The 22,464-nt window shown below is 46.0% G+C and overlaps 1 protein-coding gene across 4 annotated transcripts in view; it reads left to right on the forward strand.

The window, feature by feature from the left end:
- PIDD1 (p53-induced death domain protein 1) overlaps positions 1–22,464 on the forward strand; it is a 602,358-nt gene that overhangs the window by 563,647 nt on the left and 16,247 nt on the right. For all 4 annotated transcript variants that reach the window (XM_069624025.1, XM_069624027.1, XM_069624026.1 and 1 more), the window contains one exon: positions 5,425–5,630. In XM_069624025.1, coding sequence (XP_069480126.1) covers positions 5,425–5,630 — 206 coding nt within the window. The remainder of the gene's footprint in view (positions 1–5,424; positions 5,631–22,464) is intronic.

The raw sequence follows: 22,464 nt of genomic DNA on the forward strand, positions 1-22,464 counted from the left end.
GAGGAACAGAAGAAGGAAGGTTTCCTCTAATAGCGGCGTGAGGCCAAGAGGAAGACGGTCCTCGCTGTACCGTTGATTGACGATATCTCGGAGGAGGGACTTGCTCTCCTGAAGAACCCGTCCACGACGCCTGCCAAGAGGGATCGGTACGAGAAGAAGTACCGGGGCCCCGATTCCGCCCTTTATGCCTTAGGGCACAGCTGACCCCGGATTCGGTCATCTCGGCAGCGGCCAAGAAGAAGGCGGCGGGGGCGTCATCCTCAACTTCGACCTCCCCACCCAAAGGCGAGGGAAAGAAGCTGGACGCCATGGGACGACGAGTCATCTCGTCTGCGGTGATGACAATTAAGGCGGCCAACGCCCTAGCGATTGTGGCCCGCTACGACAGGGAGCTGTGGTACAAGATCGCTCCCCAGCTGGACTTCCTACCGGATGACAAGAGGTCAGAGGCCCTGGAGATCCTGCAGGAAGGTGAGGTGGCATCGGACCACGCCATAACGGTGGCCACAGACATCTCTGACACCGGATTCCGCCAGTTGGGCAATGGTATTTGCCTTCGACGGCGGGGATGGCTCAAGGCAACTGATTTCCGCCAGGACATGCAAACCAGAGTTTAGGACATGCCCTTCGACGGGAACAACCTGTTTGGAAAAACAGTGGATGAGTCACTTTAGGCCATGAAGACCGACACAGAGATGGCTCGGGCCTTGGGAGTGTTGCAGCAACGACGGCAGCCCTTTAGGAACTCCAGAGGCAGACAGGGTGCCTCCAAGGGATCCGGCGGCAGCTCCTCGACGTACCGCCAGGCGGCCCGCTCCTTGTCGCAGGAGGCCTACAGAGGACGCGGCAAGTCAGGAGGATCTTGTCGTCGTGGCCAAGGAGGGCAAGGCCGCCTCCAAGCAGGAATGAACCGGCCGTAGCGTCGGGCCCCCACCTGAGGACCCCGGTGGGAGGCCGGCTGGCGAAGTTCATCAGCGTGTGGGAGTCCATCTCCACCAACCGTTGGGTGCTGGATGCCCTGGCCCACGGGCACACACTCGAATTTCTAAAGAAGTGCCCCTGCATTCCTCCCGTGGCCAGGAAGGAAAATCACGTCCCTCAACTGCTGTTAGAAGTAAGGGCTATGCTCAAGAAGGGTGCCATCAAACTCGTCCCGAAGAGGCTCCGGGGCTCCGGAGTATGCTCAAGGTACTTCCTCGTCAGAAAGAAGACGGGCGGTTGGCACCCCATCCTGGACCTTTGGCGGTTGAACAAATACATCAAGGCACAAAAGTTCAGGATGGTCACCCTCCAGCACGTGCTGGGACAGCTGGAGGAGAGCGACTTCCTTTCGTCGCTGGACTTGGAGGATGCTTACTTCAACATCCCCATTCTAAAAGGACACCAAAAGTTTCTCAAATTCGTAGTCCAGGGGCGGCACTACCAATTCAAGGCCCTGCAATTCAGGCTAAGTCGGCACCCAGGGTGTTTACCAAGTGCCTTGCACCAGTTGCGCGGCAGCTGCGCCTGCAGGGGATCCACGTCTACCCCTACCTGGACGATTGGCTCATCCGTGCAAGGACAAGAGAACTCGCCGTCGAACACACAGCAGAGACCGTCCAACTGCTCACGGATCTGGGATTGGCCATCAACTACTCGAAATCCCACCTGGTCCCATCGCAGGTCGCACTGTTTCTGGGAGCCAAGCTCGATACAGTGGTGCGATTGGCCTCACCGTCGGAGGAAAGGACGAAGGCTATCTTCGGCAAGGTGCAGACGTGGCCAGGGTGAGGTCCATCAAGTCCCTGCTCGGAATGATGTCTTCATGCATCTACCTGGTGCGCCTGTGCAGGCTACGGATGCGTCCTCTACAAGAGTTCCTCGACACCCGTTGGATACAAGCGACAGGCAGCTTCAAGGACAGGATCACGCTCAACGAGGTTTTCCGCCGAGCGATTAGATGGTGGGGCGCCTGCGCTCATTCCACAGCGGGCAAGGACTTTAAGACCCCGGTGCATCTGAAAACAGTGACGACAGACGCTTCCCTGGAGGGGTGGTGAGCGTACACCAGAGATCTGCATGCGAGAGGACTTTGTCTCCTGGAGGAGAGGTCTCTCCACATCAACATCCTGGAACTCCGAGCAGTGTCCTGGGCCCTCAGGTCGTTGCTCCCGTCCCTCAAGGGCAAGGTGGTGAGGATCTTCACCGACAACACCACCATGATGTTCTACATCCGGAAGTGGGGAGGCAGCAGGTCCCCAGCCCTGTCCAAGGAGGCCCAGGATCTGTGGCACTGGGCCGTTGCCCAGGGGATGTTTCTGGTGCTCTTCCATTTAGCAGGAATAAAGAACGTCATCGGCCACTCACTCAGCAGGGAGCTGCGCTCGTGCCACGAGTGGGAGCTGCGTCAGGATCAGGTGGATTGACTTTTCCAACGATTGGGAAAACCCCAGATCGACCTGTTTGCGACAGCGATGAACTCCAAGTGCCAGAGGTTCGCCAGCAGGTTCCCCCAGCCGAGGAGCATGGCTGATGCTTTCTCGTTCCCCTGGGACGGCCTGTTCCTGTATGCATTCCCTCCGTTGGCATTACGACTCGTCAACCAGCTCAAGAGGTCCCGGTGCAGGATGTTCCTCGTCGCACCGGCGTGGCCGAGACAGATTTGGTTCCCGGACCTTCTGGACATGTCAGCGTCCCCACCAGTCAAGCTGTCGATGGACGCAGATCTTCTCTCCAGAGGAGGAGGCGCCATCCTTCATCATGACCCGGAGTCGCTGAACCTGCAGGCCTGGCTCCTGCAGCACTAGAGTTTGGAGGGTACGATATCCCGGCAGACTGCAAGGAAGTGCTTTCAAAGGCTAGGGCATTCTCAACTCTCAAGTGCTACCGACACAAGTGGAAGAGGTTCTCTGTCTGTTGCCGTGCACAGAAGATTAACTCACTGCCGATCACGGCCCCTCAAGTGCTTCCGTACCTGCTGCCGCTGGCCAAGGCTGGACTAGCTCATGCTTCCATCAAGATACATCCGGCAGCGATTTCCCGATACAGCAGAACTACGGGACCGTCATCTCTGTGGTCTCATCGCTTGGAGAAGGAATTTATGAAGGGACTGTTCCGATCGTTCCCGCCAGTGAAGGCTCCGGCCCCAGCGTGGGAGCTCAATGTAGTGCTGACCAGGCTCATGGGGCCGCCATTCGAGCCTCTGCATTCGGAACCGTTGAAATTTCTGTCATGGAAAACAGCGTTCCTTGTGGCCATCACCTCCGCACGACGAGTGGGAGAGATCCAGGCCCTATCCTGCCAGCCTCCATACTTGACTTTCCACGAGACAAGGGTGGTGCTGAGGACGCACCCCTCCTTCATACCCAAGGTGCCATCGGACTTCCACTTCAACGAGCCCTTGGTGTTGCCAGTTTTCTTCCTGTCGCCTTTGTCGCCAGCCGAGAGGACTTTGCACTCACTGGATGTAGCTAGAGCGCTGAAGTTCTACGTGGACCGCACGAAGAGTTTTCGGAAGACTTCACAGTTTTTTGTGAACTTTGGACCTGTGAACCAAGGGAAGGCCTTCTCGAAGGCTTCTATTTCCAGATGGCTCTCCGGCTGCATCATGCACTGTCACCGGTTGGCGATCGTTGCCCGGCCGTCCGAGAGCCCATTCGACCAGAGCGATCGCTGCTACTATGGCGTTCTTGTCTGGTGTGCCCCTGCTGGACATCTGCAGGGCTGCTATGTGGAGGTCGACGCACACCTTCACGAGATTCTACTGCGTTGATCGGGACTCCAGGATCGGCCAAGCAGTGCTGCGCAACCTGTTCGCCTGAAGGTGGGCCTGGTGAGTAGGTAAGAGTTGCTTAATGTTCAGTCTATGTAATGCTTAATGTTGAGCCTTTGCCACCTCCCGTGGTTATGCATGTGTGTACTGCTATGTATTCTTATATTCATGAGCATGTGAATCCATGCCAGGCCACATGCTGGAGAAGGAACAAGTTACTTACCTGTAACTGTTGTTCTCCAGCATGGGTCTGGCATGGATTCACATGCGAACCCCACCCCCTCCTACCCCTCTGCGGCTCTTCACTTGGTCATACTGCCACTTTACGTGCTACCAAATCTGAGGATGGCTGCCAGGGGAGGGGCTTAGGGAGAGGGCAGTCATTGGCTGGGGGCAGTATGACCCAGAGACCAGTGATTGGTTACCACTAAGAAAGATCAGAAACGAAACTGATACTGATTTCTTCTTTACCGAGGATTCCCAGCTTCACGACGCTGGAGAACAACAGTTACAGGTAAGTAACTTATTCCTTTCTTGACACCCTCTTACTCTCTACATCCCTCTGCTCCTGTCTTTACTATTCTTGTCTGTGCCTTCTTCTTGGTTCCTCCTGGTTCTCCTTCTGCCCTTGTGCCTTGGGCCTTCCTGCCTCCAACAAAGATATTCCAGTCAGCCTTCCTGGCTTTTTGCACATCAATAGCCTGGCTTCCCTGCCGATGGTGTGCACTGTCCATGTGCCACGTTAATCAGCAAAGCTGCACTGTGTTCCAGGGATCTGGTCTCCGAGTACCCTTCCACTAACTGCTGAAGCGGGTGATCTGGAGTTGGATCATAGCATTCCCCTACTACGACCTCCTGGATTCCCATACCAAGACCTCTGGCACTGCACGTCTTTGAACCACCGTTATGGAACCAGTGTATACAACAAAGGAGCAACACTGTGCTTGCCTCTAAAACATGTAACCAAAGGTGCTCAGAATGATAGCCAATGTGAACAAAATGGGAGTATAGTTAGCAGAAGGATTGAACAGGCTAGTGAGCACACAGGGACTGTGATTCAGCAGAGTGGAATACCTGATAGCAGAAGGTGCAGACCAAGGACCCATGGTACTTTGTACGAGCACATGGAGGGTCCTTTCTATACAGGCTTAATTCTAACATGAGGTTTTCAGTTTTCATTTATTTATGTTTACTTTGCCACTACTTTTCCAGACAGAATTAAAGTGCCATTGTTTGTTGTCTGTGTTTTTTAACCATTATACGTTGGTTTTACTTTTCCCATATTCCCAGTATTGTCAGTAGTCTCCTAGGCTGTTGATGCTGAGGCGGGTGTCCGTTCATTGAAGTCACAACAAAACAAGGAAGTGAGTATCTGGGGCAGAAGAGAGGACGTGATGTCGCCCCAGAAACTTCCACTGGTCCATTTTACAGTATAGGACCATTGGTAACTCATGCAAACAACATAGATTAAATGAACATGGATACAACAAAAAACACAAAATTAGCCTTAGCAGAATTAACAATCAAAAAAATCTAATTGAACAAAACATGGCAAACTCTATTGGAAAAATTGTTTTGTGGTCCATTACTTAGACACATATCCATAATTACATGATCCTTAAATGTAACTTGCGAACAGCTAATGTTTTTCTTCTCCTTTTTTCATCCTATAGAAAGTAAAATCACATTTTGCTGAGCACCATCCATCCAAGAATGGCTTTTCCCTTCCTCCACTGAACCTGGGCAATGCAGAGACGGGCTACCTGACGGAAACCAACCTCCTGGGCATTGCCAGTCGCATTGGGGCAGACTGGAGGACCATTGGCATGAACCTGGGCCTGTCCTTCCAGCAGCTTGAACGCATATGCCATAACAACAGGTGAGTGCACAACAGGTTTCCTTTTCCACCTGCCAAGGTACAACTGGCAACCCACCATTGGAATGGGTAGGACACTATCCCAGTAAGAGTCCGCAGCTAGGTGACAAATGGCTGTTTAGTGATCTGAGATTGGGAAACACTGTCCAGAAACCAAGAGATACACATGGAAAAAGGCAAGAAGCGAACTGAAGACCTCAACTGTAAACGAGGCAGCCACTTCCACATTAGCAGACATGCTAGGTGTCCATTAAGAGTGTGGATGACTGTCACAGGGTTTCATATTCGCCCTATGTAAACTCTGCCCTTTTGTGGAGATTTGCTGTCGGTGTCTCACTCTGCAGGCTCATGCAAATCGAGAAGCCATTTTCGACTTCTGAATCGGTCACCCTGTAGAACAAATAATTTTACCACACTTGGCACATGTCTAAAGGATCTAGCTGTACCAACCAATGTCTGCTTCCTGAAGCGCAGCAGCCAGAACACCCATGACTGAAGTACAGGATTGAAGGGCCGTTATTGCAGCACAGGGAATGACATTCATAACTCTGGTTCTAAGAGCTACAGTTCAAGCACAGAAGCAGTGGCAAAAGTGCAAAGGCTTGATATATACAGAAGACTAAGGCATTATTGTACAGGGACAATATGTATGCGCTACAGCTGAGTGCATTGCTCAAGCCTACACAGAAGAACAAGAATTGAAAATCAGGTTAGCGAACAGAAGACTGCTAGTGACGACTAAAAATAGCAGATGCTGTGAAGCAGGCCCGAGTAATGGCTGTAACAAGCAAAATCCAAAAAGCTGCAAAAGGCAGGGTTCTGGAATTGACTCTTCCTGCAAGCTTTAAGAGAAAATCATATGAAGCCACAGATTCTGAATAAGAAATAGCTACTGGCATTAGAAAAGAAAGTTGAGTTTGGTTCATTTTATTCACAGGAAACCTGCACCAATAACCATGCTAGAACCAGGAATTATTTTCAGGTAAGGCCTTGGGTTTTTCGAGGTTAAGAGTATCATGTGTCACCATAGACTCTAGTAATGGTCCTCCATATTGGAAATGAAGGGAAAGCAAGGTCCTTCGATTTATGTGGATTGTAGCTCTTTCGGTGCATGCAGATACCCTCTTATTTTCAGGATTGTATTCAAATGAATTATGTGAACTGTGGTCTTTGCATCACCTTTGAACAACGCTGAAAGATTGTGATTTTTTGTGGCAGGTTTCAAAGGTGAGAGAATGGTTCTGCTTTGGTCTCAGAGTTAACTAGCATGGCACAGATAGCGAGTTGTGACATTTCTTGCTTCAAAGAAGTGTATATGAAGTAGGCAATGCCGAGTTTGTCATAAAGAGTTCTTTTACGTTTTCACTTAAATGTTGAACAGAAATGCCATATTAGACAAATAGATGTTTGTGCTTAGATAAAGCCATTTACCTTGCAGGCAATGTGGAACTAGGAAATGTTAGGCTAAGCCCATAGGTTGCTGGTGTTGAGCAAGATCACTGACCTGAGAATGGCGCTGGATGACCCATTCTCGTGTCTCTGTATTCAGGTTCTGTAGTCTCTTGAAGTGGCCTTCTGGAATCCTACATGTCATATTTCCACAGTCCTACATAGTTAACTTTCTTTCCTTTCATTAACTGGTCCACAAGGTTTCTCTATGAGATACCCTTTGCTGACCCAACTGTGATGTTCTGCAGGTCCAGATGTGATACAATCCCAGGAACGTAGGAAGAAGTACACCTGTAGGCTTCAAGTTTCTGTGCCCACTTCCTTAAAACAACATAGGAAGGCACACACCGCTGCAAGACCTTGGTGCTCTTTATCTCAGACCTACAAATAATAATGTGGCACCACAACATAGCAGTAGTAAGGGAAAGAGCAAAATCAGTACCAGTAAACCTCAGAACCCACACACTATTACTTGTCCAAAAGTTGGAAGTGTTACCTGGAAGGCTCTCTGTTCAAGCATGAACAAAGCAAACCGAGGTCCTGGAAGCAGCAATGCTCCTTTTAACGTACATGAACTGGATATCTCTGTGCAGGCTTTGCAACGTATCAAGCAGGCTGCCAGAATGGTTTTCTCAGCCTTTCATTTCTTTCATAGCCCGTTTCCACTGACACACAGAGGGATCAACATATGACTCACAGCCAAGTATCAGCATCAAGGGGTTTATTTTTAACAAATAAAACTAAGTCATTCGAGCTAACGGTAGACACTAAATGCAAATTCATCAGAAACAAAAGTGACTTCTTTTAGCACCATGGTCCTCTGACCTGCACAGGTCTGGTGAGGTCGTAACACCTAGTCCAACAGTTTGTGGTACGTGGTGGGTGCTCCATTCAAACCAAGTGGCAGCACCGTGAACTGATGGATGCCCTCTTGAGTGGAAAAGGCAATCTGCTGCCAGCCAGACTTTGTAAGATCCAGCATGAAGTTGATGTACCAATTCACTCTATCAGCTCATCTTGGGATGAGACCGGCATTAGAGTAGGGGCTCTCATTGTCCATCCTAAAATTGATGCAGAAAGGCCAAATGCTGTCTTGTTTCACTTTTAGTATAATACGGGACTCCCATTCACTTCACAAGGATTTGATCACCTTTCCATTGAACTTCAGGCAAGTAATATAGCCAGAGATAGATAGACTTCTCTGGTGGCACATATATTTGATAGTGGAAGTCCTTCACGCTTGCTGGTTTATTGGAGAATTCTTCTCAGAAGTGATTAATAGAATTCAGGAGAACTTGAGTCTGATGTTGCTCCTACCCTTCCAAGATCATCGAGAAGGCCACTGCATTGGGTCGTTTTGGGGCACTTCTTACCTAATGCTTGCAACACCTACTGGATCTTCTCGATTCTTCCAGACCTTCAGCCAGTTCAAGTGATATATTTGAGAAGGCTCCTGATGTTTCGCCTGCTGGACTCAGTAGTTGATTGGTTGAATAATCCTGTAACCCGATACAGCCAGTGCCACTGAAGAAACAGTTTGTTTACAGACACTGCGAGCAAGATCAGCACCTAGTCTCTGGCGTTGAATTTCCATAGGCATGTAGCTCATACAGGCATTTTTGGTTTTCCTGTGTTTCGCACATGTACTGGTTCACCAGGTTTCGTGGCAGTGACATTCTTACTCGGGTGTTCTGTGCAAACTGGACAGAGTTTTACACTATATCCTCTTGGTTTTAGAAGGTCTCTTTTAACCTCAGCAGAACATCCTGGGGTTCATTCATAGTCAAGCCCAAGAGGGGGGAAGCCAGTAGATGCGTGTAGTCTCTTCCGCACAGCGAAGAGGGACCATGGTATCCAGTCCGCCCTTTTTCTCCCATCTTCATCAACCAGTTTCGTCAGGATGCTCTTCAAGGTTTGGTTGAAGCATTCTACTAAACCATCTATTTTAAGTCAGTAAATGAAAGCACAAAGGATTTGTTTGTTAAGGAGTGCATTGATCTCTCCCATTAGTCTGGACAAAGCGGTAGACCCCTGGTCAGTCAGATTGTTTTGGGGGGACCCCACTCTAGTGAAGAATGGCGCAATGTGTTTTGACAGTTTGTTGGGGACTTGCATGTCTTCTGGATTACACAAATTTGAGCTTGCAATCCCTGAGTTGGCTCTGTGTGGTAACTTGGCCTGGCTGGAACACTAACCACCATCAACAGTGGAGGCGGTGGGCAGAGGGGGTCCCTTGTGTTGGGTCCTGTTTTATCCTACTTCTGACCCCATATGTCACAACCAGAGGATCAACAGACGACTCAAAGCCAGGTTATCGCATTAATGGGGTTAATTTTCAAAAACAAAAACAAACAGATTAGTGTTCACTGAAGCCACTGAATGAGAATTCAACCGAAACCAGCAAAGAAGCCTTTTCTTTAGGACTGTGGTCCTCAAACCTTCCCCCTCTTCTTTATATGAGACTATTGTCTCACTGGCAGGATATAAAAAGTCACTCGCACCCCTCTCTTGCCTTTCTCTCCGGTCAGTTCCACCATTTTACGGTCTCCATTCTCCTATATGACCTTCACAGCCTCCTCTGTCTCTTTGTCCTCCTTTACACCTTGATCTTTCTCAATGATGTATTCTTTTTTTGTTCTACCCCTCCTCGTTCTCTGGTCCCCTCTGCAGTGGTTTGCTGTTTCTTTTTCTTTTCTTCTTTTTTTTTCTTCTTTTTTTATGATTGTGTTTTGATCAAAACTATGATCTTTCACAAAACATACAAATATAATAGGATATAACCAATCTTAAAATAAAAGTTTAACAATATATATAAAACATTAAAATTACAAAACTCGTATGCATAACATTTCTCCCAATAGTAATAAATTGGAAATATAAAATTGTAATGTATTTCAGTTCATAAAACACATCCAAAATAATTACAGCAGTAAAATAGTTTCTCAAAGCATACATTTCATCTATTATTAAGAATACCTATTTCTTACAACATTCTCACCATTTCTGTAGTTAAGAACAATTTGTTTCCTGCGTTAAGACAATTCCATATATCTTCAGAATGTATTTCATTCCTTAACATGAAAAAGCAGCCCAGATATTTTGTCCTAATTTGAATGAGCATTGGACATTCAACCATAATATGTTGGAGGGTTTTTGACAACAAGAGAATTTTACAAAAGTCACAAATGCCATTACTTGAATTACCATTTTTAGAACGAACATATAGGATCTCCCCTGTAGGCAGAAGATTCAACCAAAATCGTAAAAATGAGTCTAAAATTTGAGCACCGTGATTGTTCAAGATATTTAGGCAGTGTCCCCAAGGCTTTTGTCTAGAATCGAAAATCTTTTTTTCACCAGTAAAGGTTTTTCTAAGATTTTGTACCTTTGTCTACTGCAATGTTCCAAAATATTATCTGTATACAACTCCACAGCAACTAGGGAATTGGAAAATATATTATTCGTATCTACTCCAAGGTGTTCGCACAATGAGCAGGTGAAAATATTTTACCCACAAGCGACACTACTCGCCATTGAAACCAAGGCTTCCTCCTAGCCCCTGTCATCTCCTCCTTCGGTGTTTCACACCATTTCTATGCTGATGACACCCAACATTTCCTCTCCTTCTCTTTCTTTACCTCTGCCATCCATCTTAAGCTCTCTATCTTGGATATCCTCTCATTTCCTAACCTTAAATACGGACAAAACAGAAGTCCTATTCTTCCCCGCTAACACACATCTCCCTCCCCCCACCTTCTATTCTCTTCTCCTCTTCCCTACTCCCTATCTCTCCCCATGCCCGCAATCTTGGTCTTCACATTGATTCTAATCTCTCTCTATCCCATCATATCTCTCTCACCGCCAGGTCTTGCCGCTTCCACCTTTATAACATCCGTAAAATGCGTCCTTTCCTAACTTTCCATGCTACCAAACTTCTAGTCACCTCTCTCGTCTTCTCTAGACTCTTCTACTGCTCCACCCTTCTTTTCAGACTCCCCTCTACACACCAAATCCCTGATAATCTATCTACCACTCTATCTGCTCCCTCTTTCTTCTATTGCCCTATGATTCCATCTCCTCTTCTCTCCCCTCCTTAGGTTGGCTCCGCTTTCACTCCCAGCTCAAATTTAATTTCCTGTGTCTCGTCTTCCAATCTCTTTAAGGTCTTGCTCCACCCTGCCTTTCCTCCCTCCTTTCTTTTTACACCGTTTCCCGCCCTCTCCGCTCTGCTGAACGTTTCCTACTCACTTCTCCTTCACCCTGTGCCCCATCCCGCTTCCGTTCTTTCCAACTACTTGCCCCTTTCCACTGGAACTGTCTCCCTCTCCCTACCCGCTCTATCTCCTTCTACCCTTCTTTCCGCACCTCTCTAAAATCCTATCTCCTCCATTCCCCACCCTGATATCTTCTGCTACCTCTCTCATTTCGATCCTACCACCCATCCTTACCCTCCTTGTTGCTTCTCTTACCACAGTCTTACACCACTCAAGTTACACAACAGCATTCAAGTAATCCGTTGTAAATTGTTGCATGTATTGCTTTCTGTTACTTGATTCACATGTTGTTTTTCAATGCTTATTGTATTCTCTATTGTCCTCTTGTAAAGCGCTTGGGCGTAAAGCGCTATATAAAAATATAATAAATACAAATACAAATTATCAGACAGCCATGAGCCTAATATTTCAGATATCTCATTCAAGAACAAATCTAGTTCTACCCCAACTAGATTCCAGTAGAGATGTACTACGAAGATAGATACATTCCTGCCATTATTGAGGACTTCAATTAAGTCTGCCAAAATACCAGGAACGCTTATTTGAAATTATTTTCGTAGCTTTTATTTTTGAATTTCTGGTAGCTATTAATAAACCCCTTCATGGCCTCCTTACAGTATTTGTAATGGCTGCTTGCTGTGCTATAGTGAGCCCATCAAACCATATTTCAATGGAGTGCCACATTTCTTGCTGTTTCTCCTCTCTCCTTCCTTCATGGCTCATCAACTTTATCTTTTGTTTTCTCCTCTCCTCATTATAGTTTTCTCTAACTCATCCTCTACTCATCTCTTCCTTTTTTTTCAACCCCCTCCACCCTTTTCAGCTCACTCCCTCTTCTCTACTTCTCTCTCCTCCAAATGTCCTTTCATTGCTTTTCTCATTTGATCTCTCTCTCTCTCTACTGATGGTCTCCACTCCACCCCTCAAACTGATCCTATTCCCCACCTCTTCTTCTCTCTCTGTATTTGATCTGCCCTCCTGCAGACTGCTCCTCACGTTAATCTCTGCTACCTTCTCTTTACCCCTTTACTTCTCGCTGCTTTTCCACATGCTGCCCTTCTCCTCTTACCTCCAACCTTTGACTCCCACAGCCCTCCTTTCTCTTTGCCCATTTTCATGCAGCTATGTAAGAACCTATAGATCGCTCAAATGACTATCAGCTGGTTGCAGCTTGTGAGTAAGGGCAATGATTGCCATTCTCCTTGAGCAACTACAAATTGCTAATCCGTGTCTTTGTGATCTGTGCATTGCCCAGCGCAGGTCAGCTTGCTGAGGTTTTCTCAAGTTATCACATCCCAAGAAGAACCAATTATGTTACTTGTTAAAAAGTTATAAAACCTGACACTTAAGTGCTTATTGCTGGCTAGATGTCCCTATCCAGAAGAACTGCTGTCCCTTCTGATGTAATAACCCTAGTTGGACGCTGGTGTATCGACTAACCGGGGAAGAAGGGAAAAAGGGGGGAATGGTTAGTGCTCTCCCTAGCCTGGCTCACTACTTTCCTATGCTAAAAGGCTGCACACTGGGGTCAGTCAACCATTGATTTTAATATTGTTGCTGACCTTTCGTGTGTCTTACCATAAAATACGATGGAGCCGCCTCCATCTCGTGGACTAATTCCACTGTAATTGCTAAAAATATCTCTATGTCCTATATAGCAGACCTCTACAGAGTTATTGTATGTCTGGTAGGTTGGAATAGCAACTGATTCAACCAATGTCTCTACAGAGTTGTTGTGTGTCTCATAGGTTGGAATAACAACTAATTCCACCAATGTCGACCGGTTTCAGCGGGATTCTATATTGGCCACTTTCTTCAGGACCTATTATGCTGATTGTGCTTCAACATATGCCCCATTGTTCAAAACAGTCCATTTAATTGCTGTCCTCTGATTCCTTTTTCTGGAGCCGATATCTTCCGCAAAGTCGTGACATCTTTCTTTTTGTGTCCTGTTGCCTGCAAGGCAAAATGTATACATATCAGGGGACTAGGCTTGTATTCTTATGACTACTGAATATTCTATTCCGATGTCCCTGTTCTTCCTTACCCAAAGCTTGTTGCCTGTGTGATCTTGGCTTTTGCTTCGGTGTCTTCAAGAGGGTGGGTAGAGTCCTACAATATAAGTACCCAACCGTGAGTCATCTATGCATATATTTAGTAATTCCAACTCAGTATCACATAGTGTATAATAATTAAAGTGACACTTACCCTGATAGAACAGAGGGAGTTCAACTTGTATATGTGGTGAATTTCCCCGATCATTTCGCTGTTAAATTACAACTGCATATTGATTGCAGCATTTGCGTGCAAATGACATGGCATCGTCAGGTTAGATAGTCTCATATTTCTCATGGGTGTCTAGAGATTATTAGCAAGGGTTTTTTAGCATAAATTTCAATCAGTTCCTTTTTCTATATATATGGATCTTGTATATCGAGTTCTTTATCGAATTTTCAATCAATCCCATGTTCAGTATTTCATTCTTCCCATTGGTTTGTTGAGCGTTACTACATGACTTGCAAGATCTAAATGCGTGTGTGTCACATATGTTTATGGGAGCCAGATTGTTCCATTCATCGGACCGAGCAAACCTTGCGTCCGATATTGAGCTTAAAGCGGGGGCTCGTTGTCATTGCCCTAACGGTTTGTTGCTATGCGTATTCCTTTGTAAGTCTATGTTCCCATCTGTTTATGGGAACCAGATTGTTCCATTCATCGGATCGAGCGAACCTCGCATCCGATGTTGAATTGTTAACACGTGCTCAATATAATTACCCTAACGATTTCTGGTGTACAACGGTTATTGCTATGCGCATTCCTTTGTAAATCTGTGTTCTCATCTCAACAAAAAAACATGTCCGGTCTCGCATCTTACCGCGGAACACCTAGGGTTGGCACTAACCTTTTCTAGCAGATCGGTTGTTGATCTCTCGTCTTGTATCGGCTTCCGCAATACTCGCGGCCGCCATCTTGAGAGGGTGCATCATTTATACTTGTTTGTATAGCGGTAGTCCCTTCTTTGTTTCTATAGAAACAAAGAAGGGACTACCGCTATACAGTCTGAAATACTCGCGGCCGCCATCTATAGAAACAAAGAAAGGACTACCGCTATACAGACGAGTATAAATGATGCACCCTCTCAAGATGGCGGCCGCGAGTATTGCGGAAGCCGATACAAGACGAGAGATCAACAACCGATCTGCCAGAAAAGGTTAGTGCCAACCCTAGGTGTTCCGCGAGGAAGGAGAAACGAGAGGACGGAGAAGAACCTGCTCCCTCCCCTGCATTCCTCCTCTTACTTTCTCTTTAGTACTCCTTGTCGCCTCCTCCTTCCATCCTCCTCTTTTAAGTTTTGACCACCACCTTTTTGTGGGCCTTCTCCCCCTTCTTTGCCCCATCCATCTTTCTTCTTATATATTCCCCTTGCATGCTCCTTATAGCTCCATTCACCCTTTTCAGTTGTAGTTGTTCTTGCGCATCCTCCTTGTAGCACTCGAACACCTTATAGCTCATTTCACCCTCCTCCATCTCCACTGTTGCCATTGCTATGTACCCCCTCTTTCCTGCTCCTCTCACTCTTTGCCACCTCTTTCTGCTGGGCACACTCTCCATGAGTACCTTTCAACTCAGTTCATTCTCTGCCACCTCCTCTCTGCCTCCATCTTCCTCACACACTGTCATGCACTATCCAGCTCCTCATGATTCCACCTCCACATCCCTTCTAATCCTTTGACCCCTTTTGTATTCTAGTTGGACCATCCACTGACATTGACATTTTGTACTTGACTTAATCTGAGGTTTCATTGCGAGTGCACTCTGCGATTGGGAAGTCCACTGGGGAACTAAAAAACCATAACTTTATTCGATGGCTGTACCTGGTAAATTTGGGTCTGCGTCTCAAGCCTTCAACTCGCAGGGACATCTTGGATTCAACCTGTTGGTATCGTGAGAAACCAGAAGGTGTCTCACCCGTTAGTCCCTGCGGATCTCTCTCTCAAGTGGCCAGGGCAAGGCCATCGCCTTTGGATCCAGTCCATGGGGGTGGACCAGTGCAGGAGAGTCACCTGTGTGAGGGGTCTTCGTGGAGTGGGAGTGGGACACCGGATGATGAGACGTGGTATCCCCCCCCCCTCCCCTGTAACACCTTTACCCCATCCTACCAGTTAGGATACGTGGGAAATGTACCCCTGATCCTTCTTTTCCCGAACAAACACTTTCACACGTACATCCTGCTTTAGGAGAAAACTTACACCCGAGCAGTGCATCTGACATGTCCCACTACAATAATCGGGCAAGGTCAGGCAATTACTGGTAATCACCCTCACCTAACTTCCTTTAAACTTCCCCACACGGATAAAAAGTGGAGCACGAGAGCACACTCTGAGCAAGGCAAAGCACACAAAGGAACAGCAGTTTTGAAACGGCAGCTGAATGAGGGGAGAAAGATGGCAAACCAAGAAGGGTTCGCAAGGAGGGAAATACTCTTGACCTTTCCGGCTAGAAACTGTTACTTTCAAAGATCCTGCAGATTAGAAAGCGTAATGCCAGGAAACCATTGTGTGTCAGAGATACTGGAGTCCTGCCCTCATAGCTGACCAAGTCGGGGTGGAGAAGCAGCCGCTGTGGTACTGTTCTTGGCTCCAAGAACAAAGTAGCGCCAGAGAGATCAACACAGCCGTTGAGTTGGGGAGCCTGATGCAAGACCGGTCTGACAAGAAGTCAAGGTTGCAAGTGGCAACATGGTATATAACACCTGCAGGAATGAACATTGTTAAATGCGTGTGATGAAAGATGCAAGTAAATTTGAATTTCTGATGAATGTTTAAACTTTGAGAAGGAAAGATATGATGCCGTTGACTGAGTGGTTCGGCACCGCGAGTTTACTCAATCCAAGGTCTCTGTAAGCTATCCAGTCAAGAAGTGGCAGAAATGAAAGTTAAAGAAGAGAATGAGAAAAGAACTGTGAATCGAAGTGGTCCTGCGACGGTTTAAGCAAAATACATCGCACAATCGAAAGTCTTCGATATCTGAGAGAAAGCGAAATGCTGTGTATAATTGTGAACTTTGCAATTCACGGGGTCTGGTCCGAACAAGGGATATCCATGGTCCGAGCCCAAAGGAAGGAAACCAGTTGTGAACATTGTGTTAAAGAGGGTCTGAGCCAGATGCAGGGGGCCTGTGGTGAACAGTGAATCACCCGAGAACTTATGAATGTGAGAATCCTAAGAAGAAAGGAACTTTGATGTTTGTTTGGAAAAGAGACTTTGGCACAGAAGGCCCTGATACTTATGTTTTGAAGTGAATCCTCGCGACCGAGAAGCCAGAGTGTGTGCGAAACTCAAGCATGCTGCCTTTTCCCGTGCTGAAAACATGGGGAAGGGAAGCCAACTGCTCAACTATCCTGACATATTATTTCTTGAACACTTTTCTTTTTGCATAACATTGGTTCCCACACCATTTGGATTTAGAAGTAAGGCTTGGCAATAGGTTTATTAGTATAGGCCCTTTTATTTTGACAGCGACTCCACTAGGACTGTGTTATTATTATTTGATGGTTGTAGTTTGCCCCCATCTTTAGCTGTAGGGTTAGATAGGTGTTCAACCAACCCATTTAAAGGTCAATAAACGCCTGTGAACTGTGATCACTTGTGTCTATCTTCACTGTTTGATACCATGCCTTCCTTACATGTTGTGTCAGGAGTGGTTGTGACTCAATTGAGACACATTGAGGGACCCTAAAGTTCCAGAAACCGAGTCACAGAACCTCAGATCCTTCTACCGCCACGAAAGAATGCATAGGCTTTGACATTTCTAGCAGCAGAGACGCTACTCTCCCTCTAGGGAAAAAAGGAATGGTTCCTATGGACTTAGTCCTGATACCCGCTGAGGGTTGTTATATAAGACTGGCCCCAAAATATGGCCTAGCCTGGATGTTCTAGCAGGCGTCATAGAAGGGAGCAGCAGATACAAGAGTGCTTGATCCTTTCCTTCAGTTAAGTTGGCGCTTTGTCAATGAGACACTTATGAGTAAGAATCAAAACCTTATAGGTGATAGGATTTTTAATGGGGAGCCAATGAAGGGATTTACGTGCCTCAGTAACACAATTCCTTTTCGTAAGGCCGTGCACAGCTCGTACAGCATTATTCTGAGCAACTTGAAGTATGTCCATATTAGACTTTAATCTGCCAGCCAACGTAGTCGAGTTTGGTAAGGCAACAGCAAGGGCAACAGTATTAGTTTCAGAGAGAAGAGGTTTGATTTGCCAAATCAGGCGCATAATATAGGCACAGAATGTCTTTACCTGGCTGACCTGTTTTTTCATATTTAATGTGGAATCAAAGTAGACGCCCAAGGTCTTAACCCAAGGACTGGTTTTAATGGAAGAACCAGCTATATAAAAGGGAGCATATTTAGGATCGAGTTTGGCAAGGCTATGATTGGTGCCAACGAGCATAAGATCGGTTTTATTTCCATTGAGGGCCGGATAGTTATCAATCATCCATTTGTAGATCATATCATAAATTAAGGTGATTTTTATACGATCCTTCTCATAGTCACCAGTAAGGTTAATCAATATCTGAGTATCGCCGGGGTAGTTGGTACAACCCACACCAATGCTATCCAGCAGATCAAAAAAAAGGAAAAGTGCAAAGGTTAAAAACGGTAGAGGAGAGACATGCACCCTGTGGGACACCACATACAAGAAGTTCAGAGGGAGATTTAAAACCACCTGAGGTGACACAGGCAGATCTAGGGCCCAAAAAAGAGGCCAACCAGAGCAAAGCTCTACTGGAGCAGTTTGTGATGACCCCGAGCCTCTCCAGCAGCAACTAGTGGTTCACCAGATCGAACGCTGCAGAGAGGTCCAGGAGCATCAGCAGGGTAACCTGGCCTGAGTCCACAGCATGATAAAGGTTAGCCGTCAAGTCCAGCATGGCTGTTTCAATGCCATGTAAAGCACGACAATGTTATAGCACGGAACCTAATAGTTGATTATCTTCAGTATGTTGTTGTAGCTGGTGTACCACCTGGTCCAAAATTATTAGCAAGAAAGTCACATTTGTGATCAGGAGATAATTGCCTACAGAGGCAGGATCAAGTTTGGCGTTTTTGATTACAGGGTAAATCCAGATATTTTTCAGCACGGCAGGGACAGTGAAGGTAGCAAATGAGGAGTTAACAAGTCTTGTGACAAAGGCAATCAAACAATCAAATGATTCTTTAATTTTTGAGGGAGGACAAATATCGTCAACGCAGGAGGAAGGCCTAAGGTGAAAAACAATGTTAATGAGATCATCTTCTGTTATCTCCTTAAAATTAAAAACAGGGATATTGGAGCAAGAAGACTGGATAAAAGAGACAGCGTTGGGTTTAATAGTACTAGAGTTTCCAAAGTTAGAGCACAGCGTAGCAGTCTTGTCACAATGAGAGTTACGTTTATCATTAAGACCCTGTTGGATATCCAGACACCACTGATCTCTCTTAAAAATGGCAGGAAAGAGATTGTCCTTCCCTTCAAACTCCTTCATAAAGGTTGTCCTACAGAATCATGGCGAAACTCCATTTGAAATGCATTCTGCAGACAGAATTACACAGGGAATTCTTGAGAAGGCTCTATTTCCCCGTTTCGAGGAAGAAAGTGAACCAGAAGAAACTGAGATGTAGCTTAGGCTTTGGAGAGGCTGATGAACCACCCATCACTGAGGCAACGAGGAAAGAAGAACCTACCATCCTTCCAGAGTTAGCCTTCGCCCATCGAAATGACCCAGCACTCGCAGAGGCTTTGGTACAAGTGATTCCTGAGGGAGAAGTACTAGAAAAGGGGAGCTGTATAGAAAGGAAATCTTCAGAGAAGGCCTAAGTAAAATTCAATTAGTAATCCCCAACACTGATCGTAAGATCGTGCTAGAGATTGCCCATTCTCATTTGAGAGGGGGACATTTAGGACAGTCTAAAACCCAAGCTCACATCAGTGGGAGGTTCTACAGGCCTGGTATCCATGCTGACATAAAATAATTTCATACAGACATGTAAACTATGCCAGAAAACCAGCGCACATATTCCCTTACCTGCCCCTCTGAACCCCTTACCAATCATCAGAAATCCCTTTCCCCCAAATTGGTATGAATATCATTGGACTGTTGGAAACCTCTAGACTGGGTAATAAATATGTCCTTGTAATCGTTGATTACGCTACCCGATACCCAGAGGCATTCCCCATGCAGAACAATAAAACACAACAGATCTTAAAACACCTACTACCATTCTTCTTTTCTAGGGTTGGTTTCCCCAAGGAAATTCGAACGGATCAGGGATCCAATTTTATGAGCAAATTGATGAGTGTAGTTAAGGAATTACTACATCTCCACCTTAAGAACCTCAGTTTACCACCCCCAAACGGACCGATTAGTAGAGAGATTTAACAAAACCCGTAAGATGATTTTAGGGAAATTGGTAGATAAGGATGGAAAGGACTGGGATAGCATCATCCCCTGGGCCCTATTTGCAGTAAGAAAGACCACTCAGGCATGCACTGGTTTCTCTCCTTTTGAACTACTTTACGGTAGAGAACCAAGAGATGTTTTAGACCTGCTCTGGGAGACCTGGGAAGAGAGGGAAAAGAAAGGCACCCATTCCCCTTTCGCAAACAGCGACCCGATTACGAGAGCATATGAAACTTGTTTGAAATCTAGTCTACACTCACATGGAAAAAGCTCAAGTCCAGCAGAAGTCCACCAATGACAAGAAGGTACATTTAGGATCCTTTTCAGTACGAAAAAAGTATTAGTCCTTTTACCTACCTCTGAAAATAAACTTGCCTCAAAGTGGCATGGGCCATATGAGGTACTAGAACAAACTGGGACCTGTACCTATAAAATAGCCCAACCTGATAAGAAGCAAAAGACCCACCTATTACCATGTAAATCTCTTAAAGGAGTGGAAAGAAAATCCTTCCGCTATCTCTGTTTAAAACCTTATAGACTCCCAGAAGCCGAAAACAAATAGTGGTAGAGGAAGTGAAAGAAATGCAGAAGTCAAACATTATCGAGCCTTCTTCCAGCCTATGGTCCTCCCCTATTATTGTATTGGTAACTAAACCTGATTATTCTTGGGGGTTTTGCATAGACTTCAGGCAGCTTAACGCCATCTCAGCCTTTGATGCCTATCCTATGCCGCTCATAGATGAGTTAATAGATAAACTCGGAAGTGCTACATTCCTATCGATCCTATATTTAACCAAGGGATATTGGCAGGTCCCTGTACATTGACCTGATAAGAAAAAGACAGTTTTCTCAACACCCCTGGGACTATTCTTCTTCAAAGTCCTCCCTTTTGGCATGCATGGGGCCCTACCCGCTTTCCAACGGTTTATGGACAGGATATTACAGCCCTACTCCGATTTCTGTGGGGCTTATATTGACGACATACTCATTTGTAGTAAGACTTGGGAAGACCATCTTTGCCATCTCTTTACTATTATGAGAACCCCTGAGATGACGGCTTGACTGTCAATCCATCCAAATGTAAGCTAGCTCAATCAGCCGTGAAATACCTTGGCTTCTTTGTAGGGAATAGCATTGTCCAGCCCCAACAAGAACATGTGAAAGCCATCCTAGATACCCCTACGCCTAAGACCAAGAGAGACCTCAGGGCGTTCCTAGGATTGATTGGTTGTTACCATAGTTTTATCCCTAATTTCTCGAATAGAACAGCTAGGTTAACAGACAAATTATGGAACGCTGAACCCCAGAAGATTCTTTGAACTGATGAGGATGTTGTATCTTATAACAACTTAAAACAAACCTTGTGCCAGAACCCAATCCTAAAGGTGGTAGAATTTTCAAAGCAGTTTGTGTTACAAAATGATGCCTCCGTCACAGGGGTAGGAGCAGTTTTATCGCAAATGTGTGATGGATTAGAACACCCTATTCACTAGTCGAAAACTCTTCCCACTTGAAAAGAACTACTCAGTTTTGTAATTAGAGGCCTTTGCCATCAAATGGGCAATCACCCATCTAAGATACTATCTTTTAGGAAGGAAGTTCACACTTGTCACAGACCACTCACCTTAACTATGGATAAGCCGACGAAAGGACTCTAACCCTCGAGTCATCCAATGGTTCCTAGGCTTGCAAAACTACTGTTCAACTGTGGAACACTAAAAAGGTAAAGACCAAGGGAACATCAATTTCCAGTTGTTATTATTGTGTGGTTGTAGCTTACTCCCATCTTTAGCTGTAGGACTAGATAGGCGTTCAACCAACCCATTTAAAGTTCAATGAACTGTGATCACTTGTGTCTGTTTTCACTGTTTGATACCATGGCTTCCTTCCAGTATGTACAACTGAAGCCGCTTTACTGAGGCTTGCGTTCCTCTTTACATGCAATGGGTAATTGTTGGCTTCCTTGTATTGTGCCGTGCCCCGCTATCTCCCGTAGTGTGGGCTTGCAGCCAGCTCTGCAGCTGACCAACACGGTCTCTGCTCAAACCATGTTTTCAAAGTTGCATTGCCTGGCTCATGCCCTCTCGTAGCTAATAAAGTAAGTTTGTTGTACTTTCCAAAGCCATTCAGTTCTTGTTGGTTATCAATGACGCTTTTTGCTGGCACATCATAAGGGTCTAATTTCTCACTACAAGGATCATGTTTCTCAGCATGGGTTACAGCAACCTACTGTCTGAGGGCAGGTGTCGTCTTACAGACTGGCCAGGGGGGTGCCTGAAGCAGTAAGGTTGTTGAAACACAATAGTCTAGAGGGGAACCTGGATATCCACCATTTACCTACATTGGGGTCTACTGCGTACTTCATATGGCTGGTTGGTGCTCCCAGGCCTCCTTCTCCCCAGTCCCATCCCCTTCCCTGAGAAATGGAAATTTCCCTCAGCTTCTGAGATATACCAGCAGAGCTTCAGCATCTGAAGGAAGATTTCTAAACAATTGTCAATGTTGCTAATATGTTAGTCACAGTAGATGGGATTCAAATCTTGCTTTGACCACCAGCAGACAGTGAACATATACACAGGAATAGGAAGGACCAGCACTCCCTGAATGAGCACGTTGTAGCCAATGCCAAGCACATGATAATGTACATTGGGGTTCCTACATCTCCAGGC

The sequence above is a fragment of the Ambystoma mexicanum genome, chromosome 11 (assembly GCF_040938575.1).
Source record: "Ambystoma mexicanum isolate Mex_15411 chromosome 11, UKY_AmexF1_1, whole genome shotgun sequence".
Classification (NCBI taxonomy): Eukaryota; Metazoa; Chordata; class Amphibia; order Caudata; family Ambystomatidae; genus Ambystoma; species Ambystoma mexicanum.